The sequence below is a fragment of the Zootoca vivipara genome, chromosome 7, assembly GCF_965207765.1.
Source record: "Zootoca vivipara chromosome 7, rZooViv2.hap1.1, whole genome shotgun sequence".
In the NCBI taxonomy this organism is placed as follows: domain Eukaryota; kingdom Metazoa; phylum Chordata; class Lepidosauria; order Squamata; family Lacertidae; genus Zootoca; species Zootoca vivipara.
In genome coordinates this window covers 78168706-78188912 of record NC_142590.1, presented here as the reverse complement: position 1 = coordinate 78188912, position 20207 = coordinate 78168706, and the positions used below count along the sequence as shown (strand labels likewise).

The 20207-nt window shown below is 42.6% G+C and overlaps 2 protein-coding genes across 23 annotated transcripts in view; one reads left to right on the top strand and one right to left on the bottom strand.

Moving 5' to 3' along the window:
* Positions 1-14296, top strand: part of ADNP (activity dependent neuroprotector homeobox) — a 48464-nt gene extending 34168 nt beyond the window's left edge. For 3 of the 5 annotated variants that reach the window (XM_088674635.1, XM_088674636.1, XM_088674637.1), the window contains 4 exons: positions 3200-3315; positions 5003-5095; positions 5959-6246; positions 10081-14296. In XM_088674635.1, coding sequence (XP_088530761.1) covers positions 3208-3315; positions 5003-5095; positions 5959-6246; positions 10081-13218 — 3627 coding nt within the window. In that variant the 5' untranslated portion in view covers positions 3200-3207 and the 3' untranslated portion in view covers positions 13219-14296. The remainder of the gene's footprint in view (positions 1-3199; positions 3316-5002; positions 5096-5958; positions 6247-10080) is intronic. The other 2 variants (XM_035121281.3, XM_088674638.1) reach the window with 1 other exon arrangement.
* A 1624-nt stretch (positions 14297-15920) lies between these two features.
* Positions 15921-20207, bottom strand: part of BCAS4 (breast carcinoma amplified sequence 4) — a 59188-nt gene continuing 54901 nt past the window's right edge. For all 18 annotated transcript variants that reach the window (XM_088674644.1, XM_035121285.3, XM_035121287.3 and 15 more), the window contains one exon: positions 15921-17375. Coding sequence is in view for 11 of the 18 variants with exons in the window: in XM_035121286.3 (XP_034977177.2) it covers positions 17271-17375 (105 nt within the window). In the remaining 7 variants the exon portion in view is untranslated. The remainder of the gene's footprint in view (positions 17376-20207) is intronic.

Genomic DNA, 20207 nt, shown 5'->3' with positions numbered 1-20207 from the left:
CTGGAGGGTGTGTTGGGGGAAGAGTGGGAGGGGGCAGCGCTGTTGCACAAGTGGAAGTCCTTGAGCAGTGCTTCCACTGATAGGGCTGGTTAGGAGAATCCCGGCCAGAATGTTTGTTGGGAGACTAGTTCATGAGTGACAGGCATATGAACAAGTAATAGTGATGAACTGTATAATATATTTCAAGTCAGGTAATGGTACACCAAGAGGGCTGGCTGGTTTGTTGCATGGTAGAAACAAAATATATTTGTTTCTCCACAATATGAACCAAAAGAAAGACTTGGGTTCTGCTCTTTCAGCTTTTGAACGTTTATTGGCCTTGTGTGTTAATTCTTAGCAACTGGCAGGGCAAACAGTCCCAATTTTGATAATAGGATATACATTTTTATTCTTCTGAGAATGCGGATTTTCTGGAACTGGTTTTTTGCTTCACTTGTAATTGTATAATTAGGATGATGCACAACCCTAAGTACAAACTGCAGATTGTAAATCACCATCCTCCAGCTACTGTCATAATTATGGTAAGTGGTGAACTCTTAACACAGAAAGTCTGTTGTGTGTGCTTATTCATATCTGATATTGATCAAATACTTTCTTAAAACAAAATAAAAAAATTCCTTCCAGTAGCACCTTAAGAGAGCAACTAAGTTTGTTATTGGTACGAGGTATCTGAAGAAGTGTACATGCACGCGAAAGCTCATACCAATAACAAACTTAGTTGGTCTCTAAGGTGCTACTGGAAGGATTTTTTTATTTTGTTTTGACTACAGCAGACCAACACGGCTACCTACCTGTAACTAAATACTTTCTCAACTTCCCTATAATCGCATTAAGACATAAGGTCCGCTAAGGAGCAGTTTAATGTTATTACAGTGGTACCTAGGGTTACAAACTTAATTCGTTCCGGGGGTTCATTTTTTAACCCGAAACGGTTCTTAACCTGAGGTACTACTTCCGCATTAGCAGAGTTTGTAACCCGAAGCGTTTGTAACCCGAGGTACCACTGTACATTCTTCAAATGCATCATTTTGCAGGCTCGTAGAAGGCTATTTTAACAACTTTAGCAGTTGTCATATGCTTGGGACAGCTGATGCATTTATTTATTTTCTATCCTGCCCTTCCTTAGAAAGGAGCCCAAGGTAACAAACAAAACAGCAAAAAACCCACAAAACATTTTAATAAGAATCACACCTCCTCACCGCTAGATAACTTCAAGAGTTCCAGTCACAATATATTTCAGCAGCCAAATGCTAGGGTACAATTGCAAGGATGTTTAAAAGTCTGCCCAAATGGTAATATTGGGGGAGACAGGTGCACCTCAGTAGAGGAAGTATTTAGTAAAGTAGGAATTGAGATTAAGCCACTGCTTTAAGTTGTAAGTATTGCCAGGATGCTGATGCAAGCAGTTGAAATTCAGATTTAAGGTTCTGATGGAGTTTGAAAAAGCCAAGTTGTTGATTAGTTATGAGAATGCTGTATGGGTTATGGGAGTGGAGTGGGATGTGTACTGCTGCAGGTAGGGTGTGTGTGTGTGTGTGTGTGTGTGTGTGTGTGTGTTACATAGGCATCCCCAAACTGCGGCCCTCCAGATGTTTTGGCCTACAACTCCCACAATCCCTAGCTAACAGGACCAGTGGTTGGGGAAGATGGGAATTGTAGTCCCAAACATCTGGAGGGCCGAAGTTTGGGGGTGCCTGGTGTTGCACTATTAAGAAATAAGTTTCAATAAACTTTGTAATTTGAAATCCCTGGAATTTGTCATACTAGTTTCTAAACGAGACTTTTCAGAAGAATGAGCTGAATTCACAGTCATTTGGATTTTGAGGTTCAAATGCTTTGTTGTTTGGTTGTTGCTTTGATCTTCTAGCTGGTATAAGTCAAACTCCTAGCCTGTCTGCCCTTCTTCATTGCGTGCCCATATCCCCGCTTCCTTCGTGCACTAGACTGAAAAACTGAACTCAGCAATTTCACTGAGCTAACGTAGTCTGTTGAAGAAGAGGGTGGTGGTGTGAGCAATGGCTGATTTATGTGTTCTTCAAGAAAATGGACAACTGCATCATGACATAGAAAAGACTTAACGTCGGGCACAAGCCATTCTGTTTGCCACGGCAAGTGTGGGACTCCACCGAGGCGCATGTGACAAGGGACTGCAACTTCCTCACAACATCAGACCTGCAGAAGTAGGCAGAGATCATCCTGGCCGTTGCTTGGCTGTCCTTTCCACCTTCCCAGCTCCAAAGTTGGAAGGATGACCAAGGCTTGTACATCAGCTGTCTTGAGTCATGCAGGCAACAAAACAAGCAATATCCTTAAATCGGCCAGCCTTGTATTTTACAGAGCAGACAAGGGAAGGGTTCAGGGGAAACGGTGGGGTATAAATTGAATTAGTATTAATTTTGAAGGTGCCTTTGATTCTTTCTCCGCATTGACCCTTTCTCTTGGGAAAGGTGAGTTGTGTGTTGGAAGCCTTTTCCCCTTCCCTGCAGAAAGGCCACTCTCCTCAAGCCAGCGAACTCCCATTTCTAAGGGAGAAGAACTGGTGATTACAATTTTTTCTTTTATTTGTATTTGACTTTAATGATTAAATGTTCATAATTAATTTAGATACTTGTCCAATAAGACATTGGGCTGGGGTCACCTAACAAGTCCAGCTCTGAGGGGAGGGCGAACTCCCAGAAAGTGTGCACTGCAATGCTTGCACTGACGTTCCCCTTAGCACAACATTGAATTCCATCCTTTGTAGTTGTCTTTAATTTTTGTGTATTATACGTGCATGTAAACAATTGACTTGGCCAGCAAAGCCAGCCAAAAACTGTAGATCTTTTGTCAGAGTAGAATCTTTTGTTGGGATGAATGTGACTTTTCCACATAAGAGTGGGTATGTAACTATTGGTCATAAAGTTGGATGTGTGTGTTTTAGACCAAATCTGGATACTATATTCCCTGTTCCTGTGGTGTGTTTTTTTTTTTTAAAAAAAATTTCCTAAAGTTTACTTACCTGGCTCAACTTTGAAAACAAGATGGCTGAACAACTCAGTTTATTTTGAACTGCCTAGAATCTGAGGGATATGAAGTACATAAATGTAAACAGAAAATTGAGTGATAACAGACTTTTTGATATGAATTCAAGCACTTTGGGACAAAACGTTTTGAGAAAGAAAAAAAATGTTTCCCCTCCCTCTTCTCTCCCCCCTCGCAGTAGAAACTATGTTCCAGCTTCCTGTCAACAACCTTGGCAGTTTAAGAAAAGCCCGGAAAACTGTGAAAAAAATACTAAGTGACATTGGTTTGGAATACTGTAAAGAGCATATAGAAGTAAGTCAAATCTTTCATTGAACCCTTGGGTTGCAGTTTAAACTGAAGGACTGTATCTTCCATTGGGAATATTATAAACTGAAAGGTGAAGTTTCAGGAGAGCAGAGGTCCAAGGAGTGTTGCTGAAGAAATGCCCACGGAGTTGTTTCAAGGCAAAAGGATGATCTCACTGTGATAAATATCACAGCATTAACTGTGGTAGACTGCAATGATCTATTCTAGTAATGTAGTACAGTGCCTCAAACCGCTTCTCCCTCTGCAGTGGAGAACCTCTTCTCCCTATTGAAGGGTGGAAAACCAACCATGAAACTGAGGTGGTACAGCTAGCCGGCAGGAAAGGAGAGGAAGAAAAATGGAGATGCTACAGAATACTGCTTATTGCAAGCCCAACACGTTTTGGAAAACCTTGCTGGAGGGCATGTTTTTATCAACAGTTCTGACACACCAGGGGTTACTGCAGTATCCTTTGTATATTAGAATTGTTGCTAAAATCTGCCCTTGAGAAATGATTTTTTTCCAAAATGCATTGGGCTAAAAATGAACGCTGTCTTGTAGCCCTTCCAAGTCTTCCCACCCCCAAATCGTGAATCTGACTTACACATTTCAAAACCGTGAAGCTGCAATACTAGATTCTCTTGTTTAGCTACTACCGGTACCAAAGTTTTAGATTACTTCAAATAAATGGGTGTGTGTGATTTTTTGTATATAACCAACAAAATGGATTGGTGTTAATGCCCAATTTATCAGTAATAAAATAAAGATGCACACTGTGTCTGTTTAGTGTTCACAACTGCAGCACTTAAAAGCAGCTATGATTGATTTCATTGGGACCAATTTAAGCATGAAATACTTTGAAAACGGGACAGGTTATGCCACAATAAATTTGTTGGTCTTCAATGTGCCACATGACTCTTGCTTTTGAACAAACGCTAAATGCATATTTTGAAAAATGTGGGCTGAAATTTCATGTTACCTTTGATTTTTCACACAATCATTTCTAATTTTTGTAGTCTGGTATATAGATTCTGCTCCCGCACAGGACAGATCTAGGAGGATTCTACCCTCTAGCCAGGGAATTAGTGCTCATGCCCTCTCCTTTTCAGAAGGTTTGGCTCTGTTATCTTCTGATTGCCATGACAGTGGTATCTTGGAGAGCATCCTCAGTAAAGGTTCCCACTGAGCCTAGCTTTTTAGAGACTACTCTTTCCGTTTCTATGCCTTTTACTTTAAAGTACAAATAGCCTGTTGGCGCACAAACTAATCTATGCTCCTGCAAGTACTTCCTTGCTCATATGGTCTGACAGGCTCATTCCCTCGAATAATTTTTCATATGTGATTATCTGTATGACTTACAGATTCCATAAAAAAATAAACAGACTTCGTAGGGGAAAGTGAACAGGGGCCAGACAAATTCAAGCAATTTTAAGTCATCTTCATTTCAAAGGAATGTTAAGTATCTGTCTTCTATTGAAGTGGTTGTATCATACCCTTAATTAGTATAAAAATGCATTAATTAGTAAAAATTATACTCCCTGGGAGGTTTTATGTTAATGAGTCCTTTTATTTGTAATTCTTGGTACCTTAATAATTGTTCTTGAATTTTCAAGATCTTAAGAAATGAATAGGCAGTCATTCTGTGGTTTGTTATTTCTATTTATGCTTTTGTCAATCTTTTCCACTGTTGCAGGATTTTAAGCAGTTTGAACCCAATGACTTCTATCTGAAAAACACTACATGGGAAGATGTTGGATTGTGGGATCCTTCACTTACAAAAAATCAGGTTGGTAATAACGTGGTAAAATGACCTTATATCTGAAACCAATTAAGTTTGGAATCGTGTTTTTATGACAAACGTTAAGTGCTTTACAACCTAAAAAAATTTCTGTTTACAAAAGTAATAATTCCCACTGATTTCAGAGAGATTTATTGCAAGATGTGTGTGCATAGGTTTACAGCCCAGATGTCAGCAGGGGTGGGACAGAAGAAAAAGAGTGTTATAGTATTATGGGGACTGCACTTTGGTGTCTGTGGAAACGGCAGTTGCTGAGTGGTGTCTCAGGACTGAGTAGGTCTGTTGAAATCTTTTGGACTTGAGTTTGGCAGTGAGTGTACTCCTGAGTATGACTTAGTTGGCTATTACCACTAGTAGTACAACATATTGAAGGAATTTTAACTTAACTAGCAAATTTGGTGCCCCTTTCAAGATAAGCAGAATTGAGAACGAACTGACAGCAGGTAGTTCAACTCTGATATACTACCAAAACATAGTTTAAAAAGCTTAACAATGGTTTGGTGTGTCTGAATTGACAAAGCATAGTGTATACAGTGAGGAGGGGGGGGAAAGTATTTGATCCCCTGCTAAATTTGCCCGTTTGCCCTCTGACGAAGAAATGACCAGTCCATAATTTTAATGGTAGGTTTTATTGTAGCTGTGAGAGACAGAATAACAACAGGAAAACCCCAGAAACCCAGAAGACAAAAGTCAGAGGTGGATGTGCATTATAATAAGTGAAATAAGTATTTGATCCCCTATCAACCAGCCAGATGTCAGGCTACCTGGTATCATCACTGTATGTAACGAGCTGAGAGTAGAAGCACCTGCTGTAAGGGAGAGGTCTTACCTGTAATCCCACCTTGTTACAGTACCTGTACAAAAGACACCTGTCGACAGAAGCAATCAATCCAGCAGATTCCAAAGTAGCCACCATGACCAAGACCAAAGAGCTGTCCAAGGATGTCAGGGACAAGATTGTAGACCTGCACAAGGCTGGACTGGGCTACAAGACTATTGCCAAGCAGCTTGGTGAGAAGGTGACAACAGTTGGTGCAATAATTCGCAAATGGAAGAAACACAAAATAACTGTCAACCTCCCTCGGTCTGGGGCTCCATGCAAGATCTCATCTTGTGGAATTGCAATGATCATGAGAAAGGTGATGAAGCAGCCCAGAACTACACGGGGGGACGGGGGGACTTGTCAATGATCTCAGGGCAGCTGGGACCATAGTTTAAGGTTACCAGATTTTTTCCATAAATCCGGGGACGCTTCTAAATAAATAAGAAAAAGTCAACACCACAGATCAAGGTTTGCTTTAAAACTGAGCTGGCGAGTAGGTCCTCTCTGCGAGTGGGCAGGCGGCACCCAGTGGGGACCCCAAGATGCAGCTGAGCCTCCTGCTCTCACTGCGGGGCTGCCCCAAAGCTCCCAGCCACCATCGGCTGAAGTGATCCTGCGCTCCCTGCCGCTCCCAGATCGAGCCCAAAGCTTTTGCACAAACACACCCACCCCACACCGCTTCTTTCTATTTCTCTCCCCAGCCCACCTCCCCACCCCACCCCTCCTCGTCTCCTCCCCAAAGCCATGCAGCCGCAAGCAGCTCACATGGAGTGGGAAATGGCCAGTGGTGGCAGATTGAGCCTTTAGATTATCTTCTTCACGTTTGGTACTTAGTTGCCAGAAGCCTCCCTCCCCTCCCATCAGCTTGGGTGGATGTTGGTGGTGGCGGCAAGGAGGCAGAAGAAGCGGGGTGGTGAAGAAGAGAATATATATATGTCTCTCCCCCCCCCTATATTTTTTGACTGCCGCTACTTCTATACATGATAATATGTTTATATGTTTAGCTGAGCCCGGGGGTGGGTAGAAGAGAGAGAAAGAGAGGGGGTGGAGATTGCCAGAAGAGGTGGAGGCTGGAGGTGGCGCCAGTTCAGAGCTAGTGGAGAGTCTGTGTTAGGACTTTGCAATCCCCAGTCACACTGAGAGAGAGGTGCATGGACGAAAAGGGAGCTGGCAATACAATTCACTGGGATTTTTCTTTTTTTTCTTTCTTTTAAGGGTGATTTCACTTGCCCCCCGCCCTCCTTTCCCTCTCTGTCTCTCTTCCTTTCCCCATTGCTTTGAGCGCGACCAGCTTTGCTCTTGATCTCTGTTCATGGGGGAGCAATGTCGAGGAGAGGGGAGAAGCGGGGGGGGGGAGCGAAGCTTGAAGACGGGTTGGAACTGGATCCTGCCAGAGGCCAGGATGCCATCCAGGGAGATGTAAATGAGGCCGATGGAGAGAAAGGGGGCTTTTCTTTCCGATTTTCCGTCTCTTGCAGTTGTGCTTGTGCTTTGCAATTATAGCACCTTCTCCCCACCAAACAATTGAGTTGATTCTGGCTGCTCCTGTTGGCATCATCATTTCCTGGGGACATTTAATGAAATCCGGGGACATTCCGGGGATGGAATTTGTCCAGAAAAACATTTGCAAATCTGGTGACTGCCTCTGGGAACCAGGGACGTCTGGTAACCCTACCATAGTCATCATGAAACAGTTGGTAACACACTACGCCATGAAGGACAGAGATCTTGCAGAGCCCGCAAGGTCCCCTTGCTCAAGACAGCACATGTACAGGCCTGTCTGCAGTTTGCCAATGCACATCTGAATGACCCATAGGAGAACTGGGTGAAAGTGTTGTGGTCAGATGAGACCAAAATCAAGCTCTTTGGCATCAACTCAGCTCGCCGTGTTTGGAGATGTGTGCAAACCTGGTGGCCAGCTACAAGAAACGTCTGACCTCTGTAATTGCCAACAAAGGTTTTTCTGCCAAGTATTAAGTCATCTTTTACAAAGGGATCAAATACTTATTTCACTCATTATAATGCACATCAATCGCTGGGGTTTTTCCTGTTATTGTGTCACAGCTACAATAAACCTATCATTAAAATTATGGACTGGTCATTTCTTCGTCAGAGGGAAACGGGCAAATTTAGCAGGGGATCAAATACTTCCCCCCCTCACTGTAATAGGCCAACAAACTAGAGCTGGTAAGCCATAATTTAGTTTGCAAGGCATAAACTATGGTTTAGCGTGATTAATGAATTGACAGACCATAGTTATGGCCTTTTGTTTTCCTTGCAGAAGCTGCTACACGATAGAGAGGAGTGAATCTGTGATTTATGAAACTAAGAGTGCAGAAAATGAAAGCAGTCTAGCAGCCTTGAATTATGGTTTGCCTGTTGTGTGTTTGGAATCTCAAAACAGTGATTTGAGTTCCACACTAAGTTTAGCACGAACCATGGTTTGATGTCTGAAGTGTCAGGATATATTTACCGGAGCAATCTGAGTTTATCTACCGTATTTTTCGCTTCATAAGACACACTTTTTTCCTCCTAAAAAGCAAGAGGAATTGCCTGTGCGTCTTATGGAGCGAATGCGTGGGTTTTTTGTTTTGTTTTTAAAGAAAGAGCTAAAGGCTAACTAGCAAACGAGAAAGGAACCCGCTCAGCAGCTGATTGCAAACGATCGGGGAGGGAGATAAGAGAGCTAGCTCCCCTCATGCCCCCTTGCCTAGGCCTAAGTTGTTGTCTGCAGAGGGAGACATGTGACTGGCTGATTGGATTATCTGTCTGGAAACTGTTGAAATGGGTCCCTTTCCTTTCCTATAGAAGAAGCTGCAGAACTGCAAGTTGAACCCCATAAAAACAGGATTTTTTCCCTTTGCAAGGAAACTCAGCAACTTTGAGTTGATCCTAAAAAGTGGAGCTTTTCCCTTTTGCAAAAAAAGATGCACATCTCTGAGCTGGACCGTCCCGTCCCCCCAAAAAACGGGGCTTTTCCCATTTGAAAAAAAGCTGCACGACTTTGAGCTGATCCTCAAAAAAATGGAGCTTTCCCGCTTTGCAAAAGAAGCTTCCTCAAATATTTAAGGGGGGGGCAAAGGCACCTAGGCCTCTAGGAGTTGGCTGCTATGCCTAGGACAATTCAAGAAATCAAAATATTTTTCTTGTTTTCCTACTCTAAAAAACTAGGTGCGTCCTATGGTCAGGTGCGTCCCATGGAGCGAAAAATACGGTAGTTGCAGAGTGTATCCGATTGAAAGTTTGGAAACTTTGATAAAGCCATAATTAGATGTTGCACCAATAGAGATTATAAAAAATAATTTGTGCATGCTTAAGTATTTATCACTGCTTGAGAATCTGGTATACGCTGATGAATCACTGGACTGGTTCAGATATAGTGGGAAACTGCGCTTTCGTGTTATGAGAACATGCGGTGGCACAGGTTAGGTTTCTGTGCTCTCCCATTACTTCTCTGTACATGAGAAGAGGAAATGGGAAGCTGCTTTCGTTGTTGAGCTCAATAGAAGCCATGTCCTAAGTCTTCCACAAGTTGGGGGGGATCAAGTTCTGAAACTGGGAGCCTCCTTTACTTGTGGAGGCTCCTTACACAATTTAAAACCCTTAGTTTGAAAGTGATGTGGCTCTGTGAAGCTTTCAGTCTCCTCAAGCACAAAGTTGCAGGGGAAGGGTGGAGGAAGCATGCAGCCCAAAGCTCACTGCAGCTCGTTCTCTTAATGGGAAACCATGGTTTGTAGCATATGCTAACCCTACTCAGAGTAGACCCATTGAAGTTTATGAACATGGCTAACTTATGTTCATTAATTTCAGTGGGTCTACTCTGAGTAGCACCAGCATAGGGTACAACCCATGGCTTCCTATTACGTCTTAAGCAGGCAGCTGTCTTGGTTTGTAATGCTTGATTTGCAGGGGCTGAATGATCAAAAATAAGGAAGATGTATTTCTCTGTGGTCTAGGACCAGTCTTCTTTCTTAAAGACTTTTCGATGAATTGCCTGATTTTTGCCAGCATAAAAAAATGTTAAATGGGTAGTAGTTTCATAAGTTTGCCTTGAGGCCGTGATCCAGTGAGTCAGAAGGATTAGGAAAGGGAATGCAAATCAAATGCTGTTTTTCTGATACTTAAGTTTCTTTTTTGTTTTGTTTTTAAGGACTATCGGACAAAACCCTTTTGCTGCAGTGCATGTCCATTTTCCTCAAAGTTCTTTTCTGCCTACAAAAGTCACTTCCGGAATGTTCATAGTGAAGACTTTGAAAACAGGATCCTTCTCAATTGTCCCTACTGTACTTTCAATGCAGACAAAAAGGCTTTGGAAACACATATTAAAATATTTCATGCTCCAAATGCCAATACACCAAGTGGAGGCATCAGCACTTTTAAAGATAAAAACAAGCATGATAGCCTTAAACCTAAGCAGGCTGACAGTGTAGAACAAGCTGTTTATTACTGTAAGAAGTGCACTTACCGAGATCCTCTCTACGAAATAGTTAGAAAGCACATTTACAGGGAACATTTTCAGCATGTTGCTGCACCTTATATAGCAAAGGGAAGTGAGAAGTCACTCAATGGGATTGTACCCTTAAGTTCCCGAGAAGAGGGCATGATTCACTGCAAACGCTGCCTTTTTATGCCGAAGTCGTATGAAGCTTTAGTACAGCATGTTATCGAAGACCACGAGCGTATAGGATACCAAGTGACAGCAATGATAGGGCATACAAATGTGGTAGTTCCAAGATCCAAACCTTTAATGCTAATTGCTCCAAAACCACAGGATAAAAAGCCTATGGGACTTCCTCAGAGGATGGGTGCCCTGTCCCCTGGAAATGTCCGGTCTCTTCCATCACAGCAAATGATGAATCGACTGAATATACCAAAGCCTACATTAAATTCTGGAGGAGTAAACATGATGTCCAACGTTCATTTGCAACAGAACAACTATGGTGTGAAATCGGTACCGCCAAGTTACGTTGGTCACACGGGAGGAAGGCTAGGTTTAACAGGTAGTTCTCCAGTTTCCCTATCCCAGCAGTCTCAATCAATGAAGCAGTATTCCCCAAGTGGAAACGGGCGACCTTACCCTCTTGGAGGGGAACCAAGATCGCAGGCTACAGCAAGGTACTCTCTTCAATCTGCCAACTCCTCTTCACTTTCATCAGGCTCACTGAAATCAACATCATTAGGTCAGTCTCCGGCAGCATCCAGAGTATTAGCCCAGTCCACACCCAAGCCTCTTGCCGTTGGCCCTATATGTACCACTTCTGCCAATACTTCATCAACTCAGAAATGGAAAATTTGTACAATCTGCAATGAGCTGTTCCCTGAAAACGTGTACAGTGTTCATTTTGAGAAAGAGCACAAGGCTGAAAAGGTGCCTGCAGTTGCTAACTACATCATGAAAATACATAATTTTACTAGCAAATGTTTATACTGTAATCGCTACTTGCCTACTGACACGCTGCTTAACCACATGTTAATCCATGGTCTATCTTGTCCCTACTGCCGCTCAACATTCAATGATGTTGAGAAGATGGCTGCTCACATGCGAATGGTTCATGTCGATGAAGAAATGGGGCCCAAAACTGATTCCACGCTAACGTTTGATTTGACATTGCAGCAGGGTAGTCACACCAATATACACTTACTTGTAACTACCTACAACTTGAGAGATGCCCCTGCTGAATCTGTTGCTTACCATGCTCAAAATACTGCTCCAGTTGCACCAAAACCACAGCCAAAAATTCAGGAGAAGACAGATGTACCTGTAAAAAGTTCTCCTCAAGCAGCAGTCCCCTACAAAAAGGATGTGGGGAAAACACTTTGTCCTTTGTGCTTTTCAATCCTGAAAGGACCCATTTCTGATGCACTGGCACATCACTTAAGGGAGAGACATCAAGTTATTCAAACAGTTCATCCGGTAGAGAAAAAGCTTACATATAAATGTATTCATTGCCTTGGAGTGTACACGAGTAACATGACTGCCTCAACTATAACCCTGCACCTTGTCCACTGCAGGGGTGTGGGGAAGACTCAGAACGGTCAAGACAAAGGTAATGTTCCTTCCCGACTAAGCCAGTCTCCAGGTGCAGGACCTGTGAAACGTACTTATGAACACATGGAATTCTCTCTGTTGAAGAAAAGAAAAATGGATGATGATGATTCCCCTTCCGTCTTTGAGGAGAAGCCTGAAGATCCTATAGTGCTGGCTTTAGATCCCAAGGGTCATGAAGATGATTCTTACGAAGCTAGAAAAACATTTCTCACCAAGTATTTCAATATGCAACCATATCCCAGTCGGAGGGAGATTGAAAAGTTAGCTGCCAGTCTTTGGCTTTGGAAATCTGACATTGCTTCACACTTCAGCAACAAAAGAAAGAAATGCGTTAGAGATTGTGAAAGGTTTAAACTAGGTGTCTTGCTAGGTTTCAACATGAAAGAATTGAACAAAGTTAAACACGAAATGGATTTTGATGCCGAGTGGTTGTTTGAGAACCACGACGAAGAGAATTCCAGAGTCAATCCTAGCAAAACTGTTGATAAAAAGATAAACCTAGAGAAAGATAATGAAAGTTCCTCAGACAGTTTTGAGAACATAGAACAGGAGTTCAATGAAAGCAATAGTCCATTTGCAGAATCTGTGTCTAACTCTGGTCACAAAACATCTATTCATAGTATAAATGAGACACCAGATGAAAGCATATCTAAGGAGACAACTGAGGAAGCCACTTTGGAGTCCCCGGAAAAAATAGACCAAAAGGAGGATGGAGACCCAAAATACAAAGAGAGTAGCTCTGCAGAAGAACCAACAAAGCTGGTAGCTGAAGGTTCAGACAGTGAAGGTGACCAAGAAGATCAAGATGATCCCATTGAATGGAAAGTAGAAGCATCGCCGTCTGAAAGCGTACCTGGTTCTCAGCAAGTGTCTGACTTTGAAGATAATACATCTGAAGTGAAACCAGAAACTTGGACGGATGAATCATCCCAAAGTGAAGATGCTACTAATAGTAAACCAGTTGCAGAAACTAAAGGTGCTGCCTCTGAGAGTGACGAAGAACAGTCAAAGTGGAAGAATAGTTCCTATGGAAAAGTGGGCGAGTTTTGGTCCAAGGACCAGTCACAGTGGAAAAATGCAACAGAAATTGAAGAGAGCTTGTCAAATCAGCAGATGGAGTGGCAGAACAGCACAATTGACAGCGAGGATGGAGAACAGTTTGACAGTGTGACTGATGGGGTTACGGAATCGATGCACAGCACCCTAACTGGGGTAGAGCTAAGTAGTCAGCAAGCATAAGCTGTTAAAACTCGAGACTCCGTATCCTCCACTTGACAACCGTCTAAACATTTTCATTTCAGAATGACTGCTAAAGTTCATTGTAAACTGGTACTGCCTTTTGAATGCAAGGTCACCTGCTTAGTGGCTGCGAGGCAGCCGCACCGATTCCAGTTCTTATTTCAAAGTATGCTGTTGGCAAATCTCACTTGAGAGTATCTGCTGTGACGAGCACAGTAACTTAATGTGAAAATGGATATGTTGGTGGCTCCCAGTTGCTCACTGAAGAAAAGCAAAGGTTTTATTTTATTGGCATTTTCAACATATTTCACTCTGTATATGTTCAGCTGTATGTCTTTTTAAACATTACCCTTTTTCACATGGTAGTTTTAGGGCCAACATATGAGCTACCAATTCAATGTGTATAGTAGGACTCTGGGGAAATTGTTTTTTTCATGTATCATTCTGAATAGTTGAAATGTATATTTGTACAGTCTTTTAGACCTATTCAAGTGATGCTTATGCTATTGTTATTGTGTACCCATCATAGATTTGGTTCTTTTTTCCTTTTTTTTAGTGTTGCCCTGCTGTGTAATAAATGCTGTACCTAGTTTACCTAGCAAAAAGCTTGAAACTGCTATAGTAAGAATTTTGACAGACTTAGTTTTTGCACATAACCTTGTACAATCTCAAAACAGAGGCCAGCAACATAAAAGTATATCTGGACTCTATTGTATTATAGAATTTTCTTGTTCTTGAATATCCTTGACATTACAACTGATGACTATGAATTTCAGAGCCATTTTCTGAAATCTTTTAAGCTAAAAAAAATCACATGCAAGAAACAAGTTTGCAGCTACTAATTTTGACACCTTTTAGATCTGTATAAAAGTGTACTGTGTTAAAGCAGCATACGGAAATGAGTGCTGCATTTTTGGATATTTAGTTTTATCTTTAGTTAACACCAACATGGTGTTGTATTCATTTATACCATCTAATATATGACACATTGTTGTAGTATGGATAATTTGTGATCTTTATTTCCCCTTTGTATTCATTTAAGCATCTAAATAAATTGCTGTATTGTGCGTAATGTAAACATTTGCTTTATTACAAGGTCTGCATCCCTCATTCTAAAAACTGCTTCATTGTGTTGGCTTTTGTTGAAAGGAAGCAATCTTGGATGATGATGCCTTGAGAAAATGAAAGATTTCTGCTGAAGCAGTCTCATACAAATCACAATAGGTGGCCTATATGAAAACGAATCCCATGGAGCCTCAATCAAGTAATAGACAAATACAAATGTAAAAGACTATATAGGTTAACTGATGTGCAAATATGCAGCACAGCCAATTTAAAGTTAAGCATTTTAAAGTCTCATTGCTTTCTGTGGGGAAGTTAAATGTATGCTTAAAGATGGGGCAGATACGCAACATGAAGATAAATTAAGGCAGTAGTGAACATTGTAACTTTGGGAAGTGTTCACATATCACAGATTTCAAATACAATTCATGCATTTATCAGCAAATGTTAAAAGTAATATACCAGGGGCATCTTATTCCATACTAGGAGTGAATACTTGATATGTAGCTTCCCCTAATGATGTTGTTGTTTAGTCGTGTCCGACTCTTCGTGACCCCATGGACCATAGCACGCCAGGCACTCCTGTCTTGCACCGCCTCCCGCAGTTTGGTCAGACTCATGTTGGTAGCTTCGAGAACACTAATGATAGGCATAGAAAAAATACTCCAACATCCCAGTTTCAACTTTGTTCAGAAACCATTCTGTTCAAGTGACACAGCTTACTCATTTTTTTCAGTTATTGAAAAATGTAAATGTTTTCCCCTTTTTCTAAGACCTAACTTGTGCAGAAAGAAGCTTTTTAAACATCTTAGTTTTGCTTCATTATGTTGCAATGTGCTGGAATCAGGAATGCATCTTGTTCTAGCAGGAAGCGGCAAGAATACAGCCTGAGCAACTGATAGTGGTGGACTCATAAGGCAAAAGCTCCTAAGAAACCTTACAATCATTCTGATGATATATATTGACTACTTTTGCAGAGGAGGGTAAGTTAGTCTGTATATTTGCAAGTTTTTCCCCTACCAGTTCATGGATATAAGCAGGTATTAGACAGTTCCTGGCAGTCAATCAGGTATTTGGAGTCGCCCACAAAGCAATTAAATCCAACTTGCATATTCCAGGCCACAGCCTGCCATGAACATAAAAGTATATGACTTGCACTGCTGCCCTTGAAGCAAGTACTGTTTGTATTCACGCCCTCTTAACCTTTTTACAACCCCCCCAAAAACACCCAAATCCTTTTTGCTAAGAGTTCTCCCTAATGTGTCAGCATTCCATATGCTAATAGGATGTATTCCAGGTACTTGCCACATATACTTGCATAACATTTCATAGGTCCTAAACTACATCAACAGAACCTGCTCCTTTTCTGTGTTTCATTTTTGGTTTATGCCAAACTTCTTCACAATTGCAGCATAATTTGTGTATGTGTAATGCAGCACCAATGTCAATTTTTTAAAAAAAGTTTTCACACTTGGTTTTTAAATTTTATGCACATGATAGTATAATAAGAAGCCAGGTGTACCGTCAGATGTAGGCAACATGATTCTAAAGACATTTTGGGAGCCCTCATGGGTAACCTTGGATGAGCAAGATTGCTTTCATTTTATATTGCATTCATGAAAATCAATAGATTGCAGCAGTCTGATCATATATTTTTAATATAGCCTTCAGTATTGATCAGTTCACTCGAAAGGATACAGTCGTTTACTTCTGTAGTCTAAAATCTACATCTCCAGAAATTAGCAATAGTTGTGTCAGTGTGCATCGTTAGTTGTGCATGTCTTCAATGTTCTAAACAGTCCATTGCTGTTGTGAGCAAAACCAATGAAAAGAGCTGAAAGATCCTATGGTTTGAGCTCCTGTAATTGCAACATCTGCAGTAACAGTTGTGTACGTACACGGTATAAATACAGATACACATCTTGTTCTTAGCTACATGACAGAATTTAGGCATCCCGACAGTGCCATTCATTTCAGTAGAAGCAGAACCATATACACAAAGGCCCATGTGCTGATCAACTGCCTTAGTTAAAATGACGTGTTAATTCATTTCATCCCATTTTAGGGAAGTGCTTTTTATAGAGATCAGAAAATGCTTTAAAATCGCATTTAATGGAGAGCTGGCCCAAGACACCTTGGCACCTGAGGCAAACCACAAAATGGTGCCCCCCTCCCTGCCAGGGAAGAAGGGTGAGTGGAGATCTGTATCGGGAATAGAGATCTACACTGGGATCTGTCGTGTGGATTCTGCCTCAGGCAGAATTCTTTCCTCATGGGTGGGCCGGCCCTGTATATGAGCAGTACCCTGTTTCATATGGGGTAGTCTGCCTCGTATGGCTTATATGTACTGCTTCTGGTTGCTTATACCTTTGTGGTTGAGCTTGTAACCAAAGGTTCACGCCTCAAAAATAAGACGCTTGATGCAATGGTCTCTTTAGTTTGTATTACGTATTTTAATTTGCTTGTTTTGAACATGCTCTGGTTCAATAACGAGCATTTTCCAGAACTAAACCATTGCAAGTTACATTTCAGAAGAATTTTGAATATATGTGCTATTTGGAAGGGCGGGGAGTAAGTAAGACTGTGCCACTTTCTTAGGCAACTTTCAAAATAGGATTTCTACACTGCAACAGCCTTGGTATAAATGAAAGATTGTAGCAGTTAGGCACAGAATAGGAAAATAGCTCCTTGCTGCAATCGATGGTACTTAAGGTAAGTAATTTTCATCCAATTTTGACATCTTAAATGTGCTATTCCTGCTTTGTTTACATAAATCTGTCTCGAATGGAAGCAAAGCAACAAGAATGTATGAAGTTTTTGTCATAGTGCAAGGACCATCAATACTTGAAAACCAGCAAATCTGGGGATTAGTTTCTCCCTCACGGAAAAGATAACAAGGCAGAATTATTACCCCTCTTCCCTTCTTTGGTCTAACATCTATTTTACTCTATCCCTGTAGCTGTTCAGATCAAGTTCTCTCAAATGCAGCCTTAGTGGTTCTGGTACTTGCTGCCTATATATTTGATAGGAAAATAATCTTCAGTTCTGTAGAGTTCTGGCAGGCTGTAAGTGTGCTGTGAAGCTGTGGCATGTTTCTGAAAAAGAAGAAAAACATTAGTTCTCCCTTAGCTGGTCGCCAAAGAATTAGATTTAAATTAAATTGCGCCTAACAGATTAAAACAAATTTAAATGTATATTGTACATAATATCTAAGTGGAAGTGGTCTTCTGAGCATCAAAAATAAATTTGGGAATTCTGAATATTTCAAATTGCTGTAACAAACTAATGGTAAAAGTTGTAAACAAACAAACAAACCCCAAAAGCTTTAGTCCTGTTAGCAGCATGAGAACCAGACAAAAGTTGATATATGTCTAAGTTTGAGTTGCCTTGCCTGCAGATTTACTGGTCAGGGAAAGAACCAATTTGTGACAAATTACCTCTTGAACATATGTTAAATTGCTGAAAATCAAGTAATCTGATGTTTGATTTGGTGCAGAAGAAGATGGCACCTATCCTGTTGGCAAGTCCTTCAAGCACCTCAAATTTTGCTGCCTTTGCTTTGTATCAGCCCGAACTCTTAATCTGTGGATGTATCAAGTTCTGTTGTACCATTTGAAGCTTTTGTTTTGTAAATGTATCACACTCAATAATTTAAGCTCTTGGGTCTTTGTTTCAATTCTGTGCTACTTGAGGCATTTAAACAGTAAATTAACACTGAAATCTTTCTGTGAGTGAAAGACCTTTCTGGCTTTTCTTCATCTAGGCCAGTGGTTCCCAACAGGTGGTCCGGGGACCCCCAGGGGTCCGCGAGCTATGCCAGAGGGGTCCTCAAGATGCTATTAGATGCCAAGCCTCTGGCCCGGCGGAACCGGCGGAACTGCCGGCGGCGGTGCGCGGGCGCCAATCGAGCCTGGTGGATCACCGGGGAGCCGCTGAAGGCCCCCCAGCGACCCCACCGGACCGAGGCTGAGTGCGCCCGGCCGGAGACTCGGCGGAACCCCTGGGCCTAGAGGCCCGAAACCGCCTTCCAGGCCGCGGACCCCGCGGCGACCGCGTGGGTGTCGGAAACGTCCGGCGGAGCAAGCGAGGAGCCGCTGAGGCCCCCCCACAGGCCCGCCGGGCCGAAGCCGAGGGCACACGGCCGAGCGGAGCTCCGTGGCCCGAGACCTCCCACCGCGCAACGATCCTGGGGGGCCTGCCTCCCGACTGCAGTCGCCATCACCCCTAGCTGCCTAAGAGGGGGAAGGAGCCCCCCCAAGCGAAGGCCCCCGATCCCGCGGCTCCTGTGCGCCACACGGGGAGCCTCGTGGGGACCCGAAGAACAAAGGCCGCACCGAACCTGCTGGCGCTGGCGCTCCTACCGCCGCAAATACAGCCACCCCCAGAGGAGGAGAAAAGAAGAGGGGACGACAGGGAAGAGAAGGCCCCACCACCACCCTCAACCCAGGTGAAAGGGTAGAAACCTCCCCCCCCTCCAGAGGGAAACCCCCCCACCCCCCGACGGCCATCACACAGCCACCACCACACCAACGCCCCCCCCCCAAGAAAGATAAAGGAAAAAGGAAAACAACTGAAAAATAAATAAAACCACTTTTTAATTTTAGGATTAGGAATTAATGGGGGTCCTTGTCATAATAGCGGCTCGATGAGGGGTCCTCGAGAAAATTTTGTTGGGAACCCCTGATCTAGGCAATGACCAGAAGTAACTTGGGGGAGGTAAATACAGTGGCACCTCGACTTACGAATGACTTGACAACTGAATTTTTCGACTTACAAATGGGGGTAGTGGCCGCGCGCTTACGAATGTCTCAACATCCAGAAAAGACCCGCGGCGGTTTTAGATAGGGATTTATCGACTTACGAATTTTTAGATAGGGTTGCTTCGACTTACGAATTTTTCCGTTTTCAATGCATTCCTATGGGAAATCGCGTTTTCAATGGCGTTTTTCAACTTACAAATTTTTCGACTTACGAAGGTGCCTTTGGAACGGATTAAATTTGTAAGTCGAGGCACCACTGTAACTGCAGGAGTAGTTTGTATTAGCTTGGCAAACATGGGTTTTTTGGATACTAATGCCCCCACTGGTAGACTTGGAAGCAGAATGAAATATTCTAGAAACATCCTCTTAATCCCCCCGCCCCCCAAAAATACCATATCAAAACTGGACCATGTGAGGCCTGGACTGACTGCTGGCAGGAAGACGGCAGGTCAATGCATCATGATTTCAGTCTGGCCCTTTGGAATTAATGACTTTCTGAACTTGGCCTGTTGGGCATCTGCATCATTGTCACAGTAAAGGTAAAGGACCCCTGACAGTTAAGTCCAGTCGCGAACAACTCTTGGGTTGCGCGCTCATCTTGCTTTACTGGCCAAGGGAGCTAACGTTAGTCCACAGACAGTTTTTCCCGATCATGTGGCACAATGGAACACCGAAACCAGAGCAGCACACGGAAACGCCGTTTACCTTCCTGCTGGAATGGTACCTATTTATCTACTTGCACTTTGATGTGCTTTCAAACTGCTAGGTTGGCAGGAGCTGGACAGGAGCTGGGACCAAGCAACAGGAGCTCACCCCGTTGCGGGGATTTAAACCGCTGACCTTCCGATCGGCAAGCCAGCTCAGTGGTTTAGACCATCTGCCTCTGAAGGGGGTTGGGGGAAGCAAGTTTCTGTTCTGTTCTGTTATATAATAACTCAAAACTCTTCTTTCATTTAAATATAAAACTGAAAGGATGAGTAAGTCTGTTTAGAAGAGGCTGGTTCTGGATTGACAGGATGGGGGGATTCCTAATTCTTGTGAGTTTGAAAGCACATTTTAGGCATGTGTACCTGGAAATAAGTCAAATTGTGTTTTGCTGGACTTCCTCCCTAGTAATTACATTCATGATTGCAGCTTTCAGACTTTATGAAACTTCAGTCCAAGAAA